Below are 27,711 nucleotides of genomic sequence, written 5' to 3'. Positions count from 1 at the left end.
GGAGTACCCGGAGAAAACCGGGTGGCCGAGGGTGGAATTGAACCCTGGTCTCCTAGCTGTGAGGTCTGCGTGCTAACCACTCAACCGCCGTGCAGCCTGGTTCACAATTCATTGACCACATAAATAATTTTATTCCATTGGAAACTTCACAAGATCTAAAGCTAAAATGAAAATAATAATCTGTATTTGTCCCTTTATTTTGTCCCAAACCATGACTTGATGCACCATATAGCATCATAGCATCCACCGTTTATTAATGATGATGATGCATCATGCGTATGGATGTTGAATCCGTCTCCCCATATGAACGTGCATCTTTGTCTCCCCCATGTTTGTCTCCCCCATGTTTGTCTCCCCAGTTCTCCTCCCCCAACTTCCACTCCACATTTTTGGTTGTCTCTTTCCTTCCTCGTCTCTGGTGGTCGGCCAATAATAGAAGGAATTATGCACAGTCGGTACTAATCAACACGGTGTTAATTAGCACCTCAAAGCCACCTGGGAAATTGCCCAAAGAACGGCTGATGGTTTCTTCATCTATCTACTACCTGCTGACCCGGCACACCAAATTGACTTTCATCTCAAACAGAAGCAGCTCAAGTGGGAATGTGGGAATGTGGGAATGCTGCTCCTGGTGGGCGGGACGCCACGGAGCAATGGATGATGGATCTATGCCGTACGGGCACAGTACTTACATACATTTTCTATACCGCTTATACTGACTTGGGTCACGGGGGTGCTGGAGCCTATCCCAGCTGTCTTGGGGCGAGAGGCGGGGTGGGGTACACCGGCCAATCACAGGGCACATATAGTACAAACAACCATTCACACTCACATGCATGTCCATAACTACACAGAGATTCTTCCCAATCTCTTGACTGTGTGGCCAACATGCTAACCACTCGACCACCGTGCGCCCCTATGTCCTCTACTATATTTGAAATGTTCTTTTTGGATGTAATATACATGTTAATGTATATTTTTGGAAAATTTTTTTGCGGAAAAAGTTACGAGAATAAAGTCAAATCGTAATGGGAATAAAGTCATAATTAGGAGAAGAAAATTTAACAGCATAAAATAAATATTAAAAAAAATCTTTAAAAATTAAAAAAAATCTTAAAATTAAAAAAAATCTTAAAAATTAAAAAAAAAATCTTAAAAATTTTAAAAAAATCTTAGTAAAATTTTAAAATAAACATAAAATAAAAACGCATTTTTGCGCAATGTTGGAATGGAATAAAGTCAAAATTTATGCAAATGTATTATGACGTATTTATAAATCATTACCAACTTATGGTGAATGAAATGTGTATTCTGCCAGAAAAAAATGGCCGTCTGGTCGGGAAGCCTCCCGGGCCCAGGACATGTTGGCGAGGCTATGTCTCTCAATTATCCCGGGAACGTCTTGTGGATCCACCGGGATGAGTGGACAGTGGGAATTCTGGCCTTCCCTGCTTAGGCCGTGATCCAACATTTTATCCTCGTCAAACCGCATATCTGGATAAGTTCAAGTTTCCGAATAACATTGAACTCATCCTGTAGTGATAATTGTACAGTTTCCGTGTACATATAGTGCCAGTATTTCCCCCATCCATCAAAGCAACCATGTGCTGGAATGTCAGCAAAGTACTACATAAGTATTACAACCTTTGCTGTAGTTTATAAATTGCCTTTCCGCGTACAATTGGTTCAGAAAAATTCAAAGTACTCACACGCTTGCTTTTGAATGGGGTTAGCTCTCCAAAGGCCCACTTTTGACAAGAAAGGCATTTTACAGGACCAAGGTGACCCACTTGCTAGAAAAAAAAAATCACTTCTTCTATCTCCGCTCTTCAAGCGCTTCATTTCTTTTTCATTCTACTGCGTTCAGAAGAACTAGAAGGTCTTCTATTGAAACCCCAAAGGAGTTTTCCTTTGTTTGCCTTTTTTTAAGCATGTAAATAAGTGTACAATACTTTCACATTTGGATTATTTTCATTCATTTGAGACTTTAAACTGTGACTGAGCAAGTGTATTCACTGTCAATGCTCATTTTTGTCATTTTTTTAATGTTTTGGTTCACATTGCAACTCCTTTCATTCTATTTTTGTGGCCTCTGTGGTGTCGATGTGCAGATTGACCACTAAGTGGCGCTGCAGCATCACATCTCCTCCACCAAGCACCACCTATTTGTGGCCTAAATATCATCATCATCATCATCACAGCTACACTGGGGACCTGACCAAATTGGCATTTATGTAACTAAACTAACCTGAATCCATAGATTCAAACGAAGACAAATGGAGAAAAAAAAAAATAGCGATTCAGAGGTCGGTCCTAATTTCACTCACGTCTCTCGTGTCACACAAAAGTCCTAAGAGGTTGCAAGAATTTAATTTCCTACCAGAAGCCATTGCGTTAGTGGCTGATGTCAGGCAGAATGAAGCCGACGTGTGGTGCGTTTGTCCGTTATGCACAATTAGTGTTTGATTTTATTTATTTATTTAGACCAAACTTTTGACTCGCGGGCCGCATTGATATGACATTTACGGGGGGGGGGGGGGGGCAGACTATATATTTTACACGTAACAGTCCACCTGGTATTATTGTATCTGTAAAATTGTCATGCAATCTGCTATTATTATTTATTATTTTATATTTATATTTAAATATTTTAAAAATAATAAAATATTATAATAATTACAATAAAATTAAAATAATTATTATTATATTATTATTATGTAAAATATGCAAATATAACAATAATATTATATTTAATTAATATAATAATTAGCATTAATATAATAATTATAATAATCATAATAGTTGTCCATAGGTATGAATGTGAGTGTGAATGGTTGTTTGTCTATATGTGCCCTGTGATTGGCTGGCGACCAGTCCAGGGTGTACCCCGCCTCTCGCCCGAAGACAGCTGGGATAGGCTCCAGCACCCGCCGCGACCCTCGTGAGGAAAAGCGGTAGAAAATGAATGAATGAATAATAGTTCTAATAATAATTATAATAATCTAATAATAATTATTATTATTATGTGCTTGTGTCCCTTTTTTCAGGAGCACTTTGTAAACAACAGACCATGTCAAAAAACGAAATTGATACAACCATCAAAAGGTTGGCTCAGGCCATGATGCCAGGTTGTATGTTGAGTTTAAATTAAATACTTTGGAAAGATTGGGCGGGCCGTATTCAAACACTTGGCGGGCCGGATGTGGCCCCCGGGCCGTAGTTTGCCCACCCCTGATTTAGACACATAATGAGGTTATTTAGATTTACGTTGAATTTGTTTATAAAGGGTGAATACATATTAATGACGTGTAAATATGTGACATTCTCGCTCATTTCCATCTCCAGGTTGACGTTAGAATTAAGAATGAGGACATCTAATAAATAATAATTCAAATAATACAGCAGAGTTTTGCGTCATGAATCCATTCCAGGAGGTCACACACGAACCGTAACGTACGCTCACCATTTTTCTCATAATTAATAATCTAAATCCAATTAATCCGTTCCAGAAACCCAAAATGTTAACACAAAGCATCTTTTTATAGATTTACCGTTTTATTTAACATGTTGGAAACCATTTTAAATGCATATTAATGATGATTGAAAGGGATATATGATCATTTAAGGTTAGTTTGAACGTCATTGGTGTTGACTTGTGAGAGGAATGAACAGAATATATATGTGTGTGTGAATGACAGGGACCCAAGTGGAAGAGTGAGGTTACAGGGGGAAGAGATACAGAAACATGAATGTTAGCTTTTCCATCCATTTTCTATGCCGCTTATCCTCCATGTTATTTTTTGAAGACGCTAAATGAGTGTGAATTGTTTTCTGCCTACCAAAGTAGCACCAAAGTGTGTCGTATTGTGTGTGTGATTGACGGCACCTTAGCAACATTGGCGTTTCCTGTTTCCTATCATCATCTTTAGTCCCGGGAGCCACGGCGAGGCGGCGGGCAGCAGAAGGAAGCTGTACAGTGCCGTCCCAGGGAGACACTTTGTGGTGGCGCGTCCTTACACGGCCCAGGCTGAAGGAGAGATCAACCTCTACAAGAACGATCGAGTCAAAGGTGCGCCGTTCAATTATTATTTCTTTGTTTTGTGTCACCTCGAGATCCTCCTCTAAAAGCATTTTGGAAGATTGCCATTGGTTCTCACCTTACAGATGGGGGGGCCACGTTGATGTTGATATAAAGAAATACATATAGAAGAATTTGTGTATAAATATATATATATATTTCAAGAAAAATCATCTGAGCTTTGTCATATCTATTTTGCTGTTGCTGTTCATCTTGTAATTATGACTTTATTCCCATAATATAATAATACTTTGCTTTATTCTCATATAAGAATTTGTTCTTAAATTGCTTGCCTGCCTACAAAAAAAATTCTAACTCTTTTCGTAACCTAATCATCCAAAAATTACTATTTTATTTGTTTGTTTCTCATAATATTACAACTTTTTTTGTGTATTTTTAATTTAATATTTAAGTCAATGCTGTTAAAATCAATTTATTTTTCCTAATATTACAATTTTATTCTCCTAAAAATAAACTTTTACTCATTAGATTACACTATTTTTAAAATTTATTATTTCTTGTAATATTAGTACTGACTTTTCAGTTCTTTTCATTTTTTTGCTGTATTTTTTTAGTCTTCTTGTTAAATATATATTATATATATATATATATATTTCAAGAAAAATCATCTCAGCTTTGTCATATCTATTTTGCTGTTGCTGTTCATCTTGTAATTATGACTTTATCCCCATAATATAATAATACTTTGCTTTATTCTCATATAAGAATTTGTTCTTAAATTGCTTGCCTGGGTAAATAAAGGTCAAATTAAAAAAAAAAAAAAATTCTAACTCTTTTCGTAACCTAATCATCCAAAAATTACTAGTTTATTTGTTTGTTTCTCATAATATTACAACTTTTTTTGTGTATTTTTTATTTAATATTTCAAGTCAATGCTGTTAAAATCAATTTATTTTTCCTAATATTACAATTTTATTCTCCTAAAAATAAACTTTTACTCATTAGATTACACTATTTTTTAAAATTATTATTTCTTGTAATATTAGTACTGACTTTTCAGTTCTTTTCATTTTTTGCTGTATTTTTTTAGTCTTCTTGTTATATATATATATATATATATATATATATATATATATATATATATATATATATATATATATATATATATTTCAAGAAAAATCATCTGAGCTTTGTCATATCTATTTTGCTGTTGCTGTTCATCTTGTAATTATGACTTTATTCCCATAATACTTTACTGCTTGACTTTATTCTCATATAATAACTTTTTTTTAACCCAATCATCCAAAAATTACTATTTTATTTGTTTGTTTCTCATAATATTACAACTTTTTTGTGTATTTTTTCTTTAATATTTCAACTCCATGCTGCTAAAATCAATTAATTTTTCCTAATATTACAATTTAATTATCGTAAAATTAAACTTTTACTCATTAGATGACACTATTTTTAAAGCAGGTATTTTCTAGTCCTCTTAGTGTTGAGTTAATACGCTCATGAAGATAATATTCTATTTATAATAAAGTCATCTTGTTTTGTTGTGGAAACTAATATCCTTTTCACCCCCCCCCCCCCCCCCCCCCCCCTCCTTTTCCCTTGTCCCAGTTCTGAGCATCGGCGAAGGGGGCTTCTGGGAGGGTAGCACCCATGGCCAGATGGGCTGGTTTCCAGCCGACTGTGTGGAGGAGATCCCCGCCAAGGCCACCGAGGAGAGGAGCTGTAAGTTGAATGACTGGCGGCTGAGTGTCGGTGGGGGGCGGGACATTGACGAATAGGGCGTCGAGTGTGTAGGTCGGCTGGTAAAGTCAAGGAGCGACGCTGGGAAGTTGCGATGGCACGTGGCTCCCGTGCCCGTGTCTAGTATGCCCGTGTCTACGCCCGTCTCTTTGCGTCTCCCCGGGCGGCGGTCCACAAAGCTAAGTGCTGCATTGCCCTGCTAACTCAGCTGTGCTCTGATTTCCTCCGAGGGCAAGCTAATGAACGTATCACGCCATGCTACGTCCCCGTGAACATCACATTCGTCCTTGTTCTGGCTTTTCTGTCTCAAAGTTGCACTGTGCTGCAGTACGGTACAAGAACCTTCTGGACCCCTACGCTCTCGCTACTAGCATTAGCACAAAGAAATGCTTCTTGGATCAACTTCCTGTTAGGCTTTTTGCTTTTTGCTGTTTATGTCCAAAAACAAAAACATGACCTTTCCGAAAACAATGGTATCCATGGAAAGGAATATTCCAATCACGTGTCTCCATGCGCCGCTATAATCAACCAGAATAGTCAATGGGGCATGCCCAGTAAAGCGTAAACACCAACATCACGTGATACCGACTTCCTCCAGTTTTTCTTTCCCTTGTCGGAATAACTCCGTATTGCCGGTTTTTCCTTCGTCCAGTCTTGGAATTTAGTTTGGATCAAAACTTAGCAGTCCAGTGCCGATTGTTAGACTCCATTTTTAAAAAACGAAGAACGTCTGGAGCTGTGTGTTACGTCATTTCTTGCACAATTCCACCTCGTAGCACTTCTTGTAGGTGTCCGGTTCTGCATTCGTTTGGAAACGAGGCACCGATATCAGTGTTCCCCTTTCGGTGGCGTTTCGATACACACGCCTGTTAGCATGATGGGGGCAGCTGGGGAGCTAGTTGGTCTTTTAACGTGGCAGTTTGTCCTCCTCTTGGTGGCTTCTTTTCCAGTCCAACCCGAGGCTATTGGCACTGGGAGCTCCTCGTGTTGTATCCGACCCAAAAGGCCCTCAGCTTGGCCTGCATAGACAGGCTGTCAGAAGATAGGACGCAGCATGGTGACTTGCAGGCGTATGGCCTTCAGTCAAGGTCACGGCCCAGGCATGCGTGCATGTGGGAAAGGATTTTTGGGGGACTGAGAAACCCTCTACGTGTGCCTCTAAGGCTAGGGGCACAATTTTGAGATTTTAAATTAACATGGCTTGGAACCTGAGATAATAGAGTTAACTCAATGTGACCTGCAATACACTAAAAACTGTACCCTGAGAAAAAACTGCATCTCCATCATTTTTGGAACCGCTTATCCTCACCAGGGTTGCAGGTCACCTGGAGCCTATCCCAGCTGGTACACCCTGGACTGGTGGCCAGCCAATCACAGGGCACATATAGACAAACAACCATTCACACTCTCATTTATACCTATGGACAATTTGGAGTCGCTAATTAACCTAGCATGCACCGCCATTTGCACTGTTGTTGTTTTTTCAAGTATTTTAACTTTCTTCTTAAATCTTTGTAAATTTTCTTTTCATCATTTTCATCATTAAGCCGTAATATAACTTTTCCTAATCTAAATTTCCAAAAATGGCAACTTTATTTAGTTTTGTTTCCTTATTACAGTAAACCTCGGATATATCGGACTCGGATATATCGGAAATTTGCTCACAACGGACAGATTAAAAAAAGAAGCGATTTTTCTGTAATGCATTTCCAATAAAAATTCATTGCATATATCGGATTTTTTTTATAACGGATTTCGCCTATTTCGGACAAAATCTCCAGTCCCGTTCCAATGCATTTCCATGAAATTTCCCTGGCATATATCGAATGGCCGCATCGTGGCGCTCCGATTCGCCGAATCGTGACCGAATCGCTATACGACGTCATTTGCAGCGTTTGCAGCGTTGCCTGCGCGTCCAGGTACATTGGAAACATAGTCAAGGAAGTGCCTTTTTATAACGGATAAAATCCCATTTACGCATATACCGGATATAAATCCCATATATGCGTAAAACGGACATTTTCCGGTATACGCATATAACGGATTTCGCTTATATCGGACAAAACCAGTGGGAGCAATTGAATCCGATATATCCGCGGTTTACTGTATATCATGCCTTAAAAAATGTCTTTAGTATTTCTACTGTTAATACGAATTACTATTATTATTATTTTTTCCTTTAGTCAATGTAGTTTTTTCATAGTGTGTCTTGGTTACGGTGCAGTACTTGTTACGCAAAGAGGAAATCCATGACGTCATTGTTGTTGGTAAGAATCAGCATCTGATTGCTTTGCTCCGAGATTTGCGGCGAGGGCTGAGGAGGACGGAGATTAGACGGATTCACGTGTCGGTCATCGGTAGCGACGATGTGAGGAAGTGTGGCCGTATCGGAAGGAGGGAATGGAGACGTTACGTAGTAATACTAGTAGTACGTAGTATACTCTCTTGCTCATAAGGGTAAGGGTAAGGGTAAGGGTAAGGGTTAGGGTTAGGGCTAGGGTTAGGGTTAGGGTTAGGGCTAGGGTTAGGGTTAGGGTTAGGGTTAGGGTTAGGGTTAGGGCTAGGGCTAGGGCTAGGGCTAGGGCTAGGGTTAGGGTTAGGGTTAGGGTTAGGGCTAGGGCTAGGGCTAGGGTTAGGGTTAGGGTTAGAGACCCCCGCCCATCCTTTCTTTTTAAAACGATGCTGCCTCTTGATGGTCGTCTTTCAACCGCAGCCTCCGTCCTCCAAGCTGACACCGTGGACACAAGAGTCAGGGGGGAGGGAAAAAAAATGTTCCTGTAAAGATGACAAGATCTAAGCCGGATCAGGGGAGATGGAGTTTCTGTGAAAGTACGACAGCTGGTGTCAGACTATGTGAAGCAAAGGAATGGGGGGGTTGCGGGGTGGGGGCGGGGGGGTTACTTGCTGTATATGACAAACATGGAAGTCAGGAGGTAGCAAAGAAACGACTTGAGAAATGTCTATTTTTGACACTTTGGATGATAAAGATAAAGATCACTGCGACACGGCGTTTTTTTTCAGGAGGCATTGTTGTCAAGCAAATGTATTATTGTACTCTTTTGAACGCATATTGTTGTGCGAAGCCAAACTCTTTACTTAGTGGTCTAAGTCAGGGGTGGGCAAACTTTTTGACTCGCGGGCTGCATTGATATAACAAAATTTCCGGGGGGGGCAGACTATATATTTTACACGTAACAGTCCACCTGGTATTATTGTATCTGTAAAATTGTCATGCAATCTGCTATTATTATTTATTATTTTATATTGATATTTAAATATTTTAAAAATAATAAAATATTATAATAATTAAAATAAAATTAAAATAATAATTATTATATTATTATTATGTAAAATATGCAAATATAACAATATTATTATATATAATTAATATAATAATTAGCATTAATATAATAAATATAATAATCATAATAGTTATAATAATATAATAATTATTATTTTATTTTTTTATTATATTATATATAATAATAAATATAATAAATATAATATTATATTATATATTATATTATAAGGTTGGCTCAGGCCATGATGCCAGGTTGTATGTTGACTTTAAATGAAATACTTTGGAAAGATTGGGCGGGCCGTATTCAAACACTTGGCGGGCCGGATGTGGCCCCCGGGCCGCAGTTTGCCCACCCCTGGTCTAAGTCGTCTCACGGGACATGTCTCCCCAGTGGAGGAGGTCGGAGACCGGGAAGTCTTAGCTTCCCAACTGAGACTGCCGGGGACCCGGATAAGCGGAAGAAAATGGATGGTTTAATGGAATACCCAACAAGAACCATTCCAAAATGTGGAATATCCATCACTCAGGGAATGAAGCAGCATGGAGGCCACATGGGATATTTAAAGTTGTGTCACCAAGGTTTCTTACGGGTTAACATTGACGATGCCGCAGTGGCTCGCTCAGGAGGTAGAGCAGGTTCAATTCCTAGATACCTCGCCTCTACGGTGCTGCCCCAAACTGGTGTATGAATGTTTGCTTCACTTCACTGTAAATCTGTAATTATTAACATTATTTTTCACTGTCTTGATGTGCCAGATTCCCGAGCGGACCGTGCTGACAGAAGGAAGTTGTTCCGACACTACACTGTGGGTTCCTACGACAGCTTTGACGCCTCAAGGTAAGACCTCACAACATTTTCATACTATGACTCTAGTTATGAATGGATAATGCTGAAATATCAATACTTCCGATACCAGATACCAAATATCCAAGTGGCTCTTGTGTTGCTTATTTTTTAGTGTTTTTTGTAGAACACCGAATCATGAAGAAAATAGGCTTTTAGGCTTGTAATGGTTTTAGACATTTCCCCCCATTCCTTTGCTGGTTTAGCTGGTTTCCTGTTGCCTTCTTACCCGTTAACCTGTTAGCCATGCTGGAAAATATACTATAGTGTTTCATCCTTCATATTGGTCAAACTTAACGCAATATTTCAAGGAAAAATGCATACTGTGTCTTTATGGGAACATCATTCTAGAATGCAAATCAACCGTCAGCACCCAGTGGGGCAATTTAGTCATTCTGATAAATGACCAGTTGATGAAGTGATAATGATAGTCATAACCGCCATCGTCATGAACTACTCAATAAACAAGTTCACTTGTATTAATATCTCACTGTGTCTCATTCAAACACTCCAAAAAGTTAAATGACTATAATTAACACAAGTGCATCAAGTCAAATCTTTTTCATTCTGAAGGTCGGGTCCCTTTGAGCAAGGCGCACCACAAGTCAGCAGTTTACACTCAACATGGGCTTGAATGTGTTATTCATTTTGGGCCCTTCATGGTTTATTTTCAACGTTATTTTTGCATTTTTTTATTCATTCATTCATTCATTTTCTACCGCTTTTCCTCACGAGGGTCGCGGGGGTGCTGGAGCCTATCCCAGCTGTCTTGGGGCGAGAGGCGGGGCCACCATACATCATAACCTGACTCTCAAAAGTGTTTTAGGATTCCTTATTCATAAATGAAATATTTTGTCTGTGACCTGTGACCTTCTAAATACATGATTAGAGCCCTCTAGACATGTAATAGTACCCCTATAGTCATTTTAACACATTCTATCACCCAATATAGTAGACATTCATTTATTTATTCATTTTCTACAGCTTATCCTCACAAGGGTCGCGGGCATGCTGGAGCCTATCCCAGCTGTCTTGGGGCGAGAGGCGGGGCCAACATACATAATAGTCTGTGTTTTAGGATTCCTTATTCATAAATGAAATATTTTGTCTGTGACCTTCTAAATACATGATTAGAGCCCTCTAGACATGAAATAGTACCCCTATAGTCATTTTTAACACATTCTATCACCCAATATCGTAGCAATTTCTACAGCTTATCCTCACGAGGGTCGCGGGCATGCTGGAGCCTATCCCAGCTGCCTTCGGGCGAGAGGCGGGGCCAACATACATCATAATCATGTACAGTAATCTCTTGTTTATTGTGGTTAATTGGTTCCAGACCCGACTCTGAAAAGTGTTTTAGGATTCCTTATTCATAAATGAAATATTTTGTGTGACCTTCTAAATACATTTAACATTAGAGCCCTCTAGACAAGAAATAGTACCCCTATAGTAATTTCAACACGTTCTATCACCCAATATAGTAGACATTTATTGATTCATTTTCTACAGCTTATCCTCACAAGGGTCGCGGGCATGCTGGAGCCTATCCCAGCTGTCTTGGGGCGAGAGGCGGGGCCAACATACATCAAAATCTGTGTTTTAGGATTCCTTATTCATGAATGAAATATTTTGTCTGTGACCTGTGACCTTCTAAATACATGATTAGAGCCCTCTAGACATGAAATAGTACCCCTATAGTCATTTTTAACACATTCTATCACCCAATATCGTAGCAATTTCTACAGCTTATCCTCTCGAGGGTCGCGGGCGTGCTGGAGCCTATCCCAGCTGTCTTCGGGCGAGAGGCGGGGCCAACATACATCATAATCATGTACAGTAATCGCTTGTTTATTGTGGTTAATTGGTTCCAGACCCGACTCTGAAAAGTGTTTTAGGATTCCTTATTCATAAATGAAATATTTTGTGACCTGTGACCTTCTAAATATTTTTTTTAACATTAGAGCCCTCTAGACAAGAAATAGTACCCCTATAGTCATTTTAACACATTCTATCACCCAATATAGTAGACATTTATTTATTCATTTTCTACAGCTTATCCTCACGAGGGTCGTGGGCATGCTGGAGCCTATCCCAGTTGTCTTCGGGCAAGAGGCGGGGTACACCCTGGACAATTTGGAGTGGCCAATTAACCTAGCATGTTTTTTGGAATGTGGGAGGAAACCGGAGAAAAATGCAAATTCCATACAGAGGTGGAATTGAACTCGGGTATCCTAGCTGTGAGGCCTGCGTGCTAACCACTCGACCACCGTGCAGCCGATTGCTGGTTGAATTGGTTACATTGCTAATAGTGTGTCAGTAATATGGGTCATATAGAACATATGGAAGCTGAGTGTGAGTGTGTGTGTGTGTGTGTGTATTCCTGATGGTTGTCTCTGGTTGTCCTCGACATGGCCGATAGTCGCCAGAAAGCCAGTCTTTGATGCGTTCACGCTGAGACGGAGGAAATCGAGACGCGGCGAAGCCAGATGTTTTTTTCTCCGTGATGCGGCTCTCAGCTTTCTGCTAAAGTGCTGATGATGATGGTGACTGAGGGGCTGCTAAACAGTCACATGACCCTCATGAATGTATACCTGTATAATGTAATGAATGTATACAGGGTAATGAATGTATACAGGGTAATGAGTGTATACAGGGTAATGAGTGTATACAGGGTGATGAATGTATACAGGGTAATGAGTGTATACAGGGTAATGAGTGTATACAGGGTGATGAATGTATACAGGGTAATGAGTGTATACAGGGTAATGAATGTATACAGGGTGATGAATGTATACAGGGTAATGAGTGTATACAGGGTAATGAATGTATACGGGGTAATGAATGTATACAGGGTGATGAATGTATACAGGGTAATGAGTGTATACGGGGTAATGAATGTATACGGGGTAATGAATGTATACGGGGTAATGAGTGTATACGGGGTAATGAGTGTATACGGGGTAGTGAGTGTATACAGGGTAATGAATGTATACAGGGTAATGAATGTATACAGGGTAATGAATGTATACGGGGTAATGAATGTATACAGGCTAATGAATGTATACAGGGTAATGAGTGTATACAGGCTAATGAATGTATACAGGGTAATGAGTGTATACAGGGTAATGAGTGTATACGGGGTAATGAGTGTATACGGGGTAATGAGTGTATACGGGGTAATGAGTGTATACAGGGTAATGAGTGTATACAGGGTAATGAATGTATACGGGGTAATGAGTGTATACGGGGTAATGAATGTATACGGGGTAATGAGTGTATACGGGGTAATGAGTGTATACGGGGTAATGAGTGTATACGGGGTAATGAGTGTATACGGGGTAATGAGTGTATACGGGGTAATGAGTGTATACGGGGTAATGAGTGTATACGGGGTAATGAGTGTATACGGGGTAATGAGTGTATACGGGGTAATGAGTGTATACGGGGTAATGAGTGTATACGGGGTAATGAGTGTATACGGGGTAATGAATGTATACGGGGTAATGAATGTACGTATACAGGGTAATGAATGTACGTATACAGGGTAATGAACGTATACAGGGTAATGTACGTATACAGGGTAATGAATGTATACAGGGTAATGAATGTATATAGGGTAATGAAGTACCACGACTACCGAGAGTCAAGCCTGGCTAGTTTGGACTATTTCCCCACAGAACATCCCCTCTTTACTGTAATACGTCTGGGCCTCCCACGGTGAAGCCCAGATTGAAGCGCCATGTTCCCCGGGGTAAGCTCGCACTTCATCCTCGCCGCGTGTCGGCTGGAACGTCCCACATCCCGTACGGGTTCCATTCTATCGCCTCCCCGCCATCACTTGTTGAACACGATGATTCCGTGGATAAACCGCCAGGCTCCACGTTGCGCTGACCTCTTGAAGGCCACATTTGGGATCATGAAGGTGTGTGTGTGTGTGTGTGTGTGTGTGTGTGTGTGCGCCGTGAGATAACCTTCATTGTGTCAACAGTGCGGGCCTTTTTCCTCTCCAGACAGATTGCGTTGCTAAGGGAACTGTTGCTAGGATGGCAGCGGCGCCTCTCGCTCTCTCTGTTCTATATTTTACCTTCCCCGTCTCTCTCTCTCTCTCTCTCTCTTTGGCATCCCACGTGTCTTTTCCGTGTAATCCGTGCACCCAATCCAAGATGAATAATACACCCTTATGCTTAATAGTGCACACTTGGCCTTGAAGTCACACCCCTTCACAGCCGAATTCTTTGGCAGTTTCACCACTCCGGGCTCGGACATGATTGCAGAAGGGATGTACCGTTCCGGTATTCCAGACAATATGTTTTAGAACAGGGGTCGGCAACCTTTACTATGAAAAGAGCCATTTCACCCACTTGCCCACTAAAGAAAAATAGCCTGGAGCCGCAAAACGTTGTATGTTTAAAACAACATTGGAGGGAAAAAAAAAGACGAGTTGGAGTACTCTTGCTAGTACTGGAGATAAACTTTTGTTTTTAAATGAGCTCTAATTTATTTTTTAGAATCGTCAAATAACTCATTAATAATAATTAATAACTCAAATAACTCAAAGTATTACTCATTTCCCTTCATGTTAACCTGTCAGAGAGAACTGGATAGCATCCTGTCTGCTCATTCAGTCACCAGTCAGAACTCAGTCAGGATGCATTCATGGTCTCACACAAAGTTGGATTTTTGTAAACTCATAACAAAGACGTGCATTTTCACCACACGGGTGCTAAAAAATATTCAAGCATTGCAAAGGGAGCCGCAACAAAGAGGCTGGAGAGCCACATGCGGCTCTGGAGCCGCGGGTTGCTGACCCCTGTTTTAGAAGAACATGGGGATCGGTGGGGGAAAGGATTTAAGCAGACATTTTAGCACTCATTTCCACAGCGCCATCAGATATAAGATTTGAAACAAAGTACAGTGGATCCCAGTTTAGTATTTAATACGTGTATATATACAGTAAAAAGGGCTGTCAATGCATTAACGATGTGTTAACGACCCACACCCTACTTTGATTGCAGCCACAAGCTGAAACTAATTAGTATTTAGATTGTAAAGTTAGCTTCAAAGCCCTGGCAGATGGCTCTAGTAGCAAGACCAAAGTTATTTGGATTGACTTATCCTGGATTCCATAGCCTGCCAGAGACTGGAGCAGTGCAGGTATTGTTTTTATTGTCATATACGGTACTACCTTGGCATAAGAGTAGCCCATCTACTTTTTTTACATCTCTGTTTTTGGCATTGAACTGCCAGCTAAAGTTGGAGTTAAAGCTGCTATTGACGGGCTGTCAATCAACTAGCTAAAACGAAACTAGCTAAATGAAAGAAAAGGAAGAACACTAAATGACACTAAAAAAGGAAAACACTAAATCAGGGGTCTCAAACTCAATTTACTTGGGGGCCACTGGAGCTCGGGTCTGGGAGAGACTGGGCCGCATCAGGTTAAAAAAATAAATAAATAAATAAATTTTTTATTAAAAAACAAAAAATTAAAAAAACGTCACTTTGGTTCTAATTTTCTACATGAAAAGCTCTGATAAAACATTCCACTGTTCTCAAATATCTTACTTTTTATTTTTCTACCATAAACAAATCAAGAATAAAGAAAATCAATCAGTAACAAATAAATAAATATAATAATAATAATAATAATAAAACGGCAAATAATAAAAACTTAAGAAACCACATATAGTTGGTGGGTAGACAAATGATTTTTTTCATATTAAAATAAACAAAGCATTATTAGAGCCCTGTAGACATGACAAAACACGACTATAGTCACATTTATACTCTTTTTATTTACAACATATTGCGCAACTGCGGGGTCTTGGGACACATGCTAACTCGCAAACTAGACCGCCAGCGACCTAAACGGTAGCCTTCAAGTTATTTCCTTTCAACTTAAATAGCCAAAACTTACCACTTCCACACGTATAGGGAGGATAACTATTATTATAACAGTTATTTAACCTTTAACATGAACATGAATCAAAGGTAATAATTTTTTCTGGGTACATGATACCATACAGCATCCGTATCAAACTTGCGCCGGCCGCACTAACACGGGGGTCTCAAACTAGTGTCCCGCGGGCCACATTTGAGACCCCTGATGTAGATCAAAGTGCCGTATATGTACAACGACTTACCTATGATCGTTTCTATAGTTAAATAAGGTTTAAATACATGAGATAATATTGCATATTTCTTAATTACACAAAAAAGTCCTTTTTTGATTGCTGTGTGATTGTGCTGGAAAAGGTAAATGAACATTAATGATGACTTTAATGTGGGTGACTTTTGGCTCAAAATGTTTGTTTTAGTGGCCGAGTGGACTGGTTATACATGTGTACTTTTCACTCATAACCATAAATGATGATATTTATTACAAGTAATGCTTTGCAGACTGTCAGAGTGCCAGTCAGTGCTGTAAGATACCATAGCGCTTTGACAAGCATTTCATCCACCAACATGTGATTTATTCATTGGAGTGACTCGGGCGGCTAAAGACGTCACAAATAACCGTAAGCTGAGCCGGCAGACGGTTTATTGGCATCGGTGAACCGATGAGTCGGTTAGTTCAAGGCAGCCCGTCGTAACAAGGGTCGGGTCCTTCAACGTGTCATCGCGTTCCCGCCGCGCCTCGCAACCGGAGCCACGAGCCGCTCTCGGCGGCATCAGCAGGCAGACACGCCGGGCGGAGCCTCCGCGAGGACGGCATCAGCGGGGGGGAGCCGCGGAAGCCCGCTTCTCCGAGAAGGAGCCGCAGCGAGAAGAAGAAGAAGAAGGGAGGAGGAGAGGAGAGGAGGGGAGGGAGACGCGTCGTCTTCGTCATTCTGTTTTCTTTCCTTTCTTTTTGCTATTTTTTTTAAATTTTTTTTTGCGGAGGGGCAATGCTGTCATCGAGCTGCCGGGTCCGCTGTCACAGCGTTTGATAGACACCGAGCCCGCTGGGGGTGGGGTGGGGTCGGGGTTGCCCTGCCCCGGCCGGACTCGCTCTCCTCCAAGCATGAACCTCCACTCGGCCCGGGCGTCCGTGGCCATGCTGCGAATGATGGGCTGCGCTAACGGCCGCTCTGCTCGGCATCTTCTTCACAGTGACTGCGTGGTGGACGAGAAGACGGTGGTGCTTCAGAAAAAAGACAATGAAGGATTCGGCTTCGTTCTGCGAGGGGCAAAAGGTAATTCATACTTTTCAGATTCATTTTTGTTTGTTTGTTGTTCTTTACCATTTTTTTTTAATTAATTCCCCTCAAGTCACCTACATTAGTTTCCACCGTTGCTCATAGTAGGAAGATATATTTGGGAATACATGGCGGCATTCTGCAAGTTTCCCACTCCGGCAAACAACTTGATTTGTTGTCTCATTTTTCAAGAAGTACATTTCCAAATACTTAAAATACACAACTCCGACTGTAGTGCCAACACCGTCAATGAGCATCAATTGCTGTGATGCAATTGTCTCCAAAAATAGTTTGGACTGCTGCATTCCCATTCCCATTCCCGTGTCGTAATCCACATTGCGTTTCACTACCGTGCAGTCAAGGGATTCATTTAGTGCTCCCGTTTTTCAAGACGAGGAAAGAAAGGCAAGGATGGAGGGAAGAGGGAAGAGGGATTTGCCTTGGAAAAACAAGTGGAATGTTCTCGTCATTCTGTCACACGCTGCTATCACCCCCGAGGAACTGACCCAGCCTTGCTTATCCGGCAAGGGCTTGAACACACACACACACACACACACACACACACACACACACACACACACACACACACACACACACACACACACACACACACACACACACACACGCTGATGCTTGAGCTGTCACATGGGCTTACATCCTCTTTTTGCTCTCTGCTATTCTGCTGTTGTTTGCTTTCTGCCCGTCTCTCCCGTCCTTTTCCTGCTCCGTCCATATCTCCGTGTCAGCCCCACGGACACCTAAAGGAACGTACTCGTCCCCTTCATGGGATGTACGCACGTGCTTGTGGGCTGTCAGTCTTTGTCGGCGGACGAGTTTGTGAGAAGTGTCACATGTCACCGTGTCACAATATTTTGTAACGTCCCTCCGAGTACATCTAGGATGCTGCGACTCGGCTAGAGCCCAAAGAATAATAATAATACACGTCAGTAATACCAGAGTACCCAGCATGCCTTGCAGGCATCCTGTTGTTTGCGCAACGTTTACACATTTGATTCTTACTATCGGTAAGACTTATCTTTCTGCTTGATGCATTGCATTGCCAAGCTAGTTGTTGGCTATCGCTTCCGACAACCATTTCCTTTGCAACTAATGGCCGCCACAATGTTTACAACCTTCGGAATACAGTTTCTAACATTATAATAGCCCTCAAGACGAGAAGAAATATCACTTTATTCACCTTTTACGCTCATATTACCTCATGTGGTAGACAATACAAGAGAATATAAGACGCTAGCCACGTATACATGGACCCAAATATTCCAATTGCATTCGGTTTATTTGTGGAAAAACGGAAAAACTAAAACTAATTTAAAGACTGGACCAACGAAAAACACGTAATTATTCCAACAAGCGAAATAAAAACTAGTGATGTTTACGTTTTACTACGATTCCCCATTGACTATTCTGGTTGATTATAGCGCCGCATGTAGACCAGAGATCGGAATATTCCTTTCCATGTGTCCCATTATTTTCGGAAAAGTCATTCAAAAGAGGAAAAAACTGGAATTGTGGACATTTGAGTTTTAGCTTGGCAAGTGTAGCTAGCCCCCGTTAGGAATTATTGTGCCTGTTGGGGGTCAATCAAACATGCAATAAAAGCATGTTGTTCCCATGGTCTAGTTTGGTGCTTGTGTGTCTCACCGAACATGACAGGAACTTCACCGACACCAGTGTAGAATATCTTTGAATGCATTTTATGAATGCCTTATACTTGACTTCATTTTAGCCATTTTAATGCTTGGAAATGCTTCATTTGGGCAAAATATTGCTGAAATTTTGACTAATAATCTGACTAATAATAGGCTGTATAAACACAATGATGTAATAACAGACTTTTCAAAAGCCTTCCCTGTCGGTATCGGCCATTTTTGATGATTTTGATTTTGATTTTGATGACAGGTGTCAAAGTAAAATACGTAGAAATATGTCTTTGGTCAATAAATGTACATTTTCTTTGGTCGCCATCTTAACGCAGTTTTTTTTTTTTAGCAGCTATTATCATGCTGGTTTATTGTTTGCTAGTAACATTTGCGTTGGTCTTCCCGTTGCTGTAAAGCGGATACGCCCATTGAGGAGTTTACTCCGACCCCGGCCTTCCCTGCACTGCAGTATCTGGAGTCGGTGGATGAGGGAGGCGTGGCATGGCAGGCGGGGCTCCGGACAGGGGACTTCCTCATCGAGGTAAGAATGGCTGCTTTTCCGGAACTCTTTTTTTTTTTTGGCTAGGTTGTCCTTGAGCTTCAGCTGTTTTGCAGTCAGAAATGAGTTGTTGCCGCAAATATTGCTGACTAATGAAGCATATTGTCATGATTGTCTTTGCTAATTTGAGATGTTTCCCCCAGCAAAGTCACATGCATCCATTTGCATCCTACTGCGTTTATATGTAGGTTGGTTTAGGTCAGGGGTGGGCAAACTACGGCCCGGGGGCCACATGCGGCCCACCAAGCGTTTGAATCCGGCCCGTATTTCCATCTTTTAACATACAAACTGGCAACCTGACTTGCAAGTCGGATGTCTTATTTAGTTAAAAAAAAAAAAAAAACTGTAAAATTAAATAACATATTTTGATGGGGTCTGGTGTTTAAAGTGCTCCTTTAAACAGCTGATAGTATAACACTTTCATAGATAAAATTTGACAAATAAATCAAGGAAAATTATAAGCATAAAATAGAGTGCGTGTGTGTGTTAAATATGGCCCCCCAGGACAATTTTATTAACTCAATGCGGCCCGTGAGTCAAAATATTTGCCCACCCCTGGTTTAGGTAGTTTTTGTTTTTTTTTACTACATTGCATGCACACTGAATGTTCTTGTGGCATTTTAGTCCATGCTTGGTTTGCTTAAAGTGAGCGCAGATGCTAACTGCTGCCACTTTAGCTTGCGATTGTGGCTCATCAACTGACGAAAAACCCTTTGGAGCGTACCAAAAGATGGTCGTGGAATGAATTAGTCTTGATGCTTGTCAGCTTTATTTTGTGCTACGGAGGCTGGTGTGCGTGTGCTAGCACTATACGGAAAAATCAACTTCAAACAACATGCTAGCTGTGTGCAAATGCTAAAACGGTGCGATGCTCTCTGAGGATGCTGCAGCCCAAAAGATGATATCAGAACAATATAGTAGACGCGGCAACAAATACCTAATCAAACAAAACATACTACAATGGATACTTGTAAATACGCAATGATGCTAAAAAGCCCACGGCTTTTGTTTACATTGTCTTAGTTTTTAGTAGTGAGGTGAACACAAGTTCATATCCAAAATCATAATTTATGAATGGAATTACTACAGTATCATTACTCATTCATTCATTTTATACCTTAGATACGTTTCGGGGGTGAAGGGTTAAGTGTGTGAGGCATAGTTGGGGCTACAAACTGGATTGTGGCAAACAATGCCAAAGAAATAATTACATTTTTATTGGAAATGTTGATCTGAAATCAGAGAAGAATCATGTGTCAATTTTTTTTTCCCATTTGCTGGTAGTCCCAGCTGTGGAGTGGTTAGTACGCAGACCTCACAGCTAGGAGACAGGAGTTCGATTCCAACCTCGGCCATCTCTGTGTGGAGTCTGCGTGTACTCCCCGTGTCATTTTTATTGGAAATGTTGATCTGAAATCAGAGAAAAATCATGTGTCAATTTTTTTTTCCCATTTGCTGGTAGTCCCGGCTGTGGAGTGGTTAGCGAGCAGGCCAAACACAGCTAGGAGACCGGAGTTCGATTCCAACCTCGGCCATCTCTGTGTGGAGTTTGCGTGTTCTCCCCGTGTCATTTTTATTGGAAATGTTGATCTGAAATCAGAGGAGAATCATGTGTCAAAAATTTTTTCCCATTTGCTGGTAGTCCCGGCTGTGGAGTGGTTAGAGCGCAGACCTCACAGCTAGGAGACAGGAGTTCGATTCCAACCTCGGCCATCTCTGTGTGGAGTTTGCGTGTACTCCCCGTGTCATTTTTATTGGAAATGTTGATCTGAAATCAGAGGAGAATCATGTGTCAAATTTTTTTTTCCCATTTGCTGGTAGTCCCGGCTGTGGAGTGGTTAGCACGCAGACCTCACAGCTAGGAGACAAGAGTTCGATTCCAACCTCGGCCATCTCTGTGTGGAGTTTGCGTGTTCTCCCCGTGTCATTTTTATTGGAAATGTTGATCTGAAATCAGAGGAGAATCATGTGTCAAAATTTTTTTCCCATTTGCTGGTAGTCCCGGCTGTGGAGTGGTTAGCGAGCAGGCCAAACACAGCTAGGAGACCGGAGTTCGATTCCAACCTCGGCCATCTCTGTGTGGAGTTTGCGTGTTCTCCCCGTGCATGCGTGGCTTTGTCCTAAAGCTACCGCATATTATTCCCATTGACCCCTTTAGTCGTCTAATCCATACGTTACTTATTTATCCCACATATTTAAGCGCGTCAGGATTGTTGAGTGCACGATTATTAAGAATCTTTTGTCAATCCTAAGAACCTTTCAAGAACAAATGATGAAAAATGATGCAGGAACATACGGAATTGGTTCATCAGGCCCGTCGTTGGTGTTCAAACGTGTTTTCATTTAGAACAGGCCTATTTCCCAAATTCCATCCGTATCCGTAATTGCATTGGAAATAGGGAAAACATCACATTTGAGAAATGAATGTCTCTGTCAAAGTGTCAATTAAATCCAGCTTAGATGCTCATTAAACAAAAACAAAGCGCTTTGGGTGCGACAAAACGCTCCGCGTTCACTTCCCAGCGACGGTGGCTGAATCAGCTCCGGATAATTAGCATTTATTTTGTTCCCTGATAAGCAAACCGGGATGGAAGCAGCAATGGGTGCCGTAGCCGGCGTCTATATTTGCTTCATGAAATGAGTGCTGCTGCTCAACTGGGAAAAAAATGGATGCTAGCAGCTACGTCTTCGGGTCTTTTCTTCATTGCTTTTTGACAAAGAAGATGGCGCCTGTTTATGCCGGCGTGTGGTTGCCGTAATATTGCAGTCATGCTTCTACCATCGCAGACGCAATTCTTAATAGCAACGTTTGATTCCAGTCATTTAGTGTTTATTGTGGATCATTCCAGAACAGTATATGCCTTGGTGTGCTTTTTGTATTAACTCATGGCAAAACATGAAGGTGGTGTCCATGTTTATCGCTGCCACATCGCATCTTTGTCAACAATCGCATTCTCAGTGAAGGCTAACATAACCTTAAATGTTCATCATTTACAGTATATGCCTTGGTGTGCATTTTGTATTGTTAACTCATGGCAAAACATGAAGGTGGTGTCCGTGTTTACCGCTGCCACATCACATCTTTGTCAACAATCGCATTCTCAGTGAAGGCTAACATAACCTTAAATTTTCAACGATCCTGTTCGTTCATCATTTACAGTATATGCCTTGGTGTGCATTTTGTATTGTTAACTCATGGCAAAACATGAAGGTGGTGTCCGTGTTTATCTCTGCCACATCACATCTTTGTCAACAATCGCATTCTCAGTCAAGGCTAACATAACCTTAAATGTTCATCATTTACAGTATATGCCTTGGTGTGCATTTTGTATTAACTCATGGCAAAACATGAAGATGGTCTCCATGTTTATTGCTTCCACATCACATCTTTGTCAACGATCGCATTCTCAGTGAAGGCTAACATAACCTTAAATTTTCAACGATCCTGTTCATTCATCATTTACAGTATATGCCTTGGTGTGCATTTTGTATTGATAACTCATGGCAAAACATGAAGGTGGTGTCCATGTTTATTGCTGCCACATCACATCTTTGTCAACGATCGCATTCTCAGTGAAGGCTAACATAACCTTAAATGTTCATCATTTACAGTATATGCCTTGGTGTGCATTTTGTATTAACTCATGGCAAAACATGAAGGTGGTGTCCATGTTTATTGCTGCCACATCACATCTTTGTCAACGATCGCATTCTCAGTGAAGGCTAACATAACCTTAAATGTTCATCATTTACAGTATATGCCTTGGTGTGCATTTTGTATTGATAACTCATGGCAAAACATGAAGGTGGTGTCCATGCTTATCGCTGCCACATCACATCTTTGTCAACGATCGCATTCTCAGTGAAGGCTAACATAACCTTAAATTTTCAACGATCCTGTTCATTCATCATTTACAGTATATGCCTTGGTGTGCATTTTGTATTATTAACTCATGGCAAAACATGAAGGTGGTGTCCATGTTTATTGCTGCCACATCACATCTTTGTCAACGATCGCATTCTCAGTGAAGGCTAACATAACCTTAAATGTTCATCATTTATAGTATATGCCTTGGTGTGCATTTTGTATTATTAACTCATGGCAAAACATGAAGGTGGTGTCCATGTTTATTGCTGCCACATCACATCTTTGTCAACGATCGCATTCTCAGTGAAGGCTAACATAACCTTAAATGTTCATCATTTATAGTATATGCCTTGGTGTGCATTTTGTATTGATAACTCATGGCAAAACATGAAGGTGGTGTCCATGTTTATCGCTGCCACATCACATCTTTGTCAACAATCGCATTCTCACTGAAGGCTAACATAACCTTAAATTTTCAACGATCCTGTTCGTTCATCATTTACAGTATATGCCTTGGTGTGCATTTTGTATTATTAACTCATGGCAAAACATGAAGGTGGTGTCCATGTTTATTGCTGCCACATCACATCTTTGTCAACGATCGCATTCTCAGTGAAGGCTAACATAACCTTAAATGTTCATCATTTATAGTATATGCCTTGGTGTGCATTTTGTATTGATAACTCATGGCAAAACATGAAGGTGGTGTCCATGTTTATCGCTTCCACATCACATCTTTGTCAACGATCGCATTCTCAGTGAAGGCTAACATAACCTTAAATGTTCATGTATCCCTTTGGTTCATCATTTACAGTATATGCCTTGGTGTGCATTTTGTATTGTTAACTCATGGCAAAACTTGAAGGTGGTGTCCGTGTTTATCTGTGCATTTTGTATTGTTTTCTCCACATAAAACTCTAAATAAAGTAAAAAGGGACACATTTTGAGTACGTTGTAGTTCGAGTCGGGCCTTGTGGAACGGATTAATGATGCTAACCAGTGTCCACTGTGGATGTATTGCTCACCAAAGCGTAACATGCATAAAAAGTCAGTGTTCTTAGCCCCAATGCGTGTGTGCATGCGTGCATGAGTGCATGCGTGCATGAGTGCAGTGTGTATAGGTAGATTGACAAAAGCCCTTACTTGTTATGTAACACATTCTTTGGCCAAAAGAAACATGTGTGGCCAGTGGAACATGCAAATACATCTGCCTCCCTTAGCCTCCGTTGTGTGTCTGTGTGTGTGTGTCTGTGTGTGTGTGTGTGTGTGTGTCTGCCTTCTGTTGGATCTGCTTTTCCGCATCTCATTAAGGACTACAACAACACAAAGTCCAACTTGGGTTTCCTCTATCCTGTCTTATGATTTGTTGTTTTTAAATATTGTTGCTAAGTGTCCTTGGCTGGTTTGAGTTATTATGAAAAACTAAATTATTCAAATTCTCTACAAGTCAATTGTTTTGCCTGCTTCAAAATTTGCCTCTGAATCGGACTTGACTTGGACTTCTTTACTTGACACTTTAACGGGCATTCTGTGTTTAAAACCTTAACAAAAAAATGTTGTACTTTAAGGAACGTTTTACAGTGACTGATGACTATATGCAGGTGGAAAACAAATACTATGTATGTTTTTTTTTTTTTGGACCAAAGCTTGCCGTAAATACAGTAAACCTCGGATATATCGGACTCGGATATATCGGAAATTCGCTCACAACGGACAGATAAAAAAGAACCGATTTTTCTGTCATGCATTTCCAATAAAAATTCATTGCATATATCGGATTTTTTATAACGGATTTCGCCTATTTCGGACAAAATCTCCAGTCCCGTTCCAATGCATTTCCATGAAATTTCCCTGGCATATATCGGATGGCCGCATCGTGGCATCGCTTCGATTCGCCGAATCGTGACAGGCCGCTATACGACGTCATTTGCAGCGTTTGCAGCGTTGCCTGCGCGTCCAGGTACATTGGAAACATAGTCAAGGAAGTGCCTTTTTATAACGGATAAAATCCCATTTACGCATATACCGGATATAAATCCCATATATGCGTAAAACGGACATTTTCCGGTATACGCATATAACGGATTTCGCTTATATCGGACAAAACCAGTGGGAACAATTGAATCCGATATATCCCAGGTTTACTTTACATATTGTTCAAACACACGGAACACACTTCTATGACTGTCGTCGAAAATTCGAGCGCCATTTGCCCCATTTCTGCGTAAACAAAACAAGAGTGTGGTAAAAAGTATCTTTCATACTCTATGTAAACGGAATGGCATGGGTGACTGCATCTTCATTCATCACAAGCACAGGCATTACAGTTTGTTGAAGATTTTGTAGCAATGTGAGAAAATGTAATTAACATTTTTAAACCAAAAATGTCCAGATTTCCATGGCCACTGTAATGCATCAATAATTTGAATAAACACTCCTTTTCCGCGACGTCCTGAAAACGGTTTGCGGTGACTTCCTCTGAGCTCATCGATGATGTGAAAACATTTCACCAAATGCTCTGTAAACATTTCACAATAAGGGGTAAAAAACAAAAAAAAAACATCAAACCTTATCAGACGCCCGGGGCTTGTTCCTATCTCCACAGAGACAACCCGAGGGCTGAAGCGTTCTGTGATTTCATCATGGAAACGATGGCGCTGGACGACCAGCCCTTTGCCATTGTTGAAGATAACATCTTTTGTCAGCTAGTAAACCCCTTGGAGCCACGGTTTGGACTTCTGAACCGCTGCTATTTTTTATGCTATGACTACCAAAATAATACTTAGAAATAAATAATTCACTCATCACAGTCAGAGCTGCGACCAATTAACCGTGATAAATGAGAGATTACTACATAAGCCAACTAGTTTACTTAGTAAACTGGTGGGATGAGCTCTGCTACCGTTGGGCCACAATCCAATCCACTTTATTTATATTTAGCACATTTTAGAAACAAAGTGCTGCAAAAATAAAACACAATAAATAAAGGTACAAATTGAATTTAATCCAAAACTAAAATATGAAATAAGAAATAAAATGGTAAAATAGATATTAAAAACAAGAAGCCAAGCAATAAAAGTATTTAAAATAAAAAGAAAGCTTTTGATATCGGGGACCTTATTTACTCGAGAGGGGCGAAGGTTCCATAGCTGAATAGCTGTGCATTTTGTATTGTTAACTCATGGCAAAACATGAAGGTGGCGTCCATGCTTATCGCTGCCACATGACATGTTTTCAACGATCGCGTTCTCAGTGAAAGCTAACATGTAATGTTCATGTATCCCTTTTGTTCATCATTTACAGTATATGCCTTGGTGTGCATTTTGTATTGTTAACTCATGGCAAAACATGAAGGTGGTGTCCGTGTTTATCGCTGCTACATCACATCTTTGTCAACAATCGCATTCTCAGTGAAGGCTAACATAACCTTAAATGTTCATCATTTACAGTATATGCCTTGGTGTGCATTTTGTATTGTTAACTCATGGCAAAACATGAAGGTGGTGTCCATGCTTATCGCTGCCACATGACATGTTTTCAACGATCGCGTTCTCAGTGAAGGCTAACATGTAATGTTCATGTATCTCTTTTGTTCATCATTTACAGTATATGCCTTGGTGTGCATTTTGTATTGTTAACTCATGGCAAAACATGAAGGTGGTGTCCGTGTTTATCGCTGCCACATCACATCTTTGTCAACGATTGCATTCTCAGTGAAGGCTAACATAACCTTAAATGTTCATCATTTATAGTATATGCCTTGGTGTGCATTTTGTATTGTTAACTCGTGGCAAAACATGAAGGTGGTGTCCATGATTATCGCTGCCACATGACATGTTTTCAACGATCGCGTTCTCAGTGAAGGCTAACATGTAATGTTCATGTATCCCTTTTGTTCATCATTTACGGTATATGCCTTGGTGTGCATTTTGTATTGTTAACTCATGGCAAAACATGAAGGTGGTGTCCGTGTTTATCGCTGCCACATCACATCTTTGTCAACGATCGCATTCTCACTGAAGGCTAACATAACCTTAAATTTTCAACGATCCTGTTCGTTCATCATTTACAGTATATGCCTTGGTGTGCATTTTGTATTGTTAACTCATGGCAAAACATGAAGGTGGTGTCCGTGTTTATCGCTGCCACATCACATCTTTGTCAACAATCGCATTCTCAGTGAAGGCTAACATAACCTTAAATGTTCATCATTTACAGTATATGCCTTGGTGTGCATTTTGTATTGTTAACTCATGGCAAAACATGAAGGTGGTGTCCATGCTTATCGCTGCCACATGACATGTTTTCAACGATCGCGTTCTCAGTGAAGGCTAACATGTAATGTTCATGTATCTCTTTTGTTCATCATTTACAGTATATGCCTTGGTGTGCATTTTGTATTGTTAACTCATGGCAAAACATGAAGGTGGTGTCCGTGTTTATCGCTGCCACATCACATCTTTGTCAACAATCGCATTCTCATTGAAGGCTAACATAACCTTAAAT

At 40.6% G+C, this 27,711-nt stretch overlaps 1 protein-coding gene across 8 annotated transcripts in view; it reads left to right on the top strand.

Annotated features, from left to right (window-relative positions):
• The window catches only part of LOC131132104 (SH3 and multiple ankyrin repeat domains protein 2-like), a 153,031-nt gene that overhangs the window by 83,959 nt on the left and 41,361 nt on the right, over positions 1 to 27,711 (top strand). For all 8 annotated transcript variants that reach the window (XM_058077384.1, XM_058077383.1, XM_058077379.1 and 5 more), the window contains 5 exons: positions 3,930 to 4,069; positions 5,663 to 5,776; positions 9,852 to 9,933; positions 17,032 to 17,114; positions 19,195 to 19,319. In XM_058077384.1, the coding sequence (XP_057933367.1) occupies positions 3,930 to 4,069; positions 5,663 to 5,776; positions 9,852 to 9,933; positions 17,032 to 17,114; positions 19,195 to 19,319 (544 nt within the window). The remainder of the gene's footprint in view (positions 1 to 3,929; positions 4,070 to 5,662; positions 5,777 to 9,851; positions 9,934 to 17,031; positions 17,115 to 19,194; positions 19,320 to 27,711) is intronic.

This window comes from Doryrhamphus excisus, chromosome 7 (assembly GCF_030265055.1).
Source record: "Doryrhamphus excisus isolate RoL2022-K1 chromosome 7, RoL_Dexc_1.0, whole genome shotgun sequence".
In the NCBI taxonomy this organism is placed as follows: domain Eukaryota; kingdom Metazoa; phylum Chordata; class Actinopteri; order Syngnathiformes; family Syngnathidae; genus Doryrhamphus; species Doryrhamphus excisus.
The sequence above is the reverse complement of the archived record's forward strand: the minus strand, read 5'-3'. Positions and strand labels throughout refer to the sequence as shown.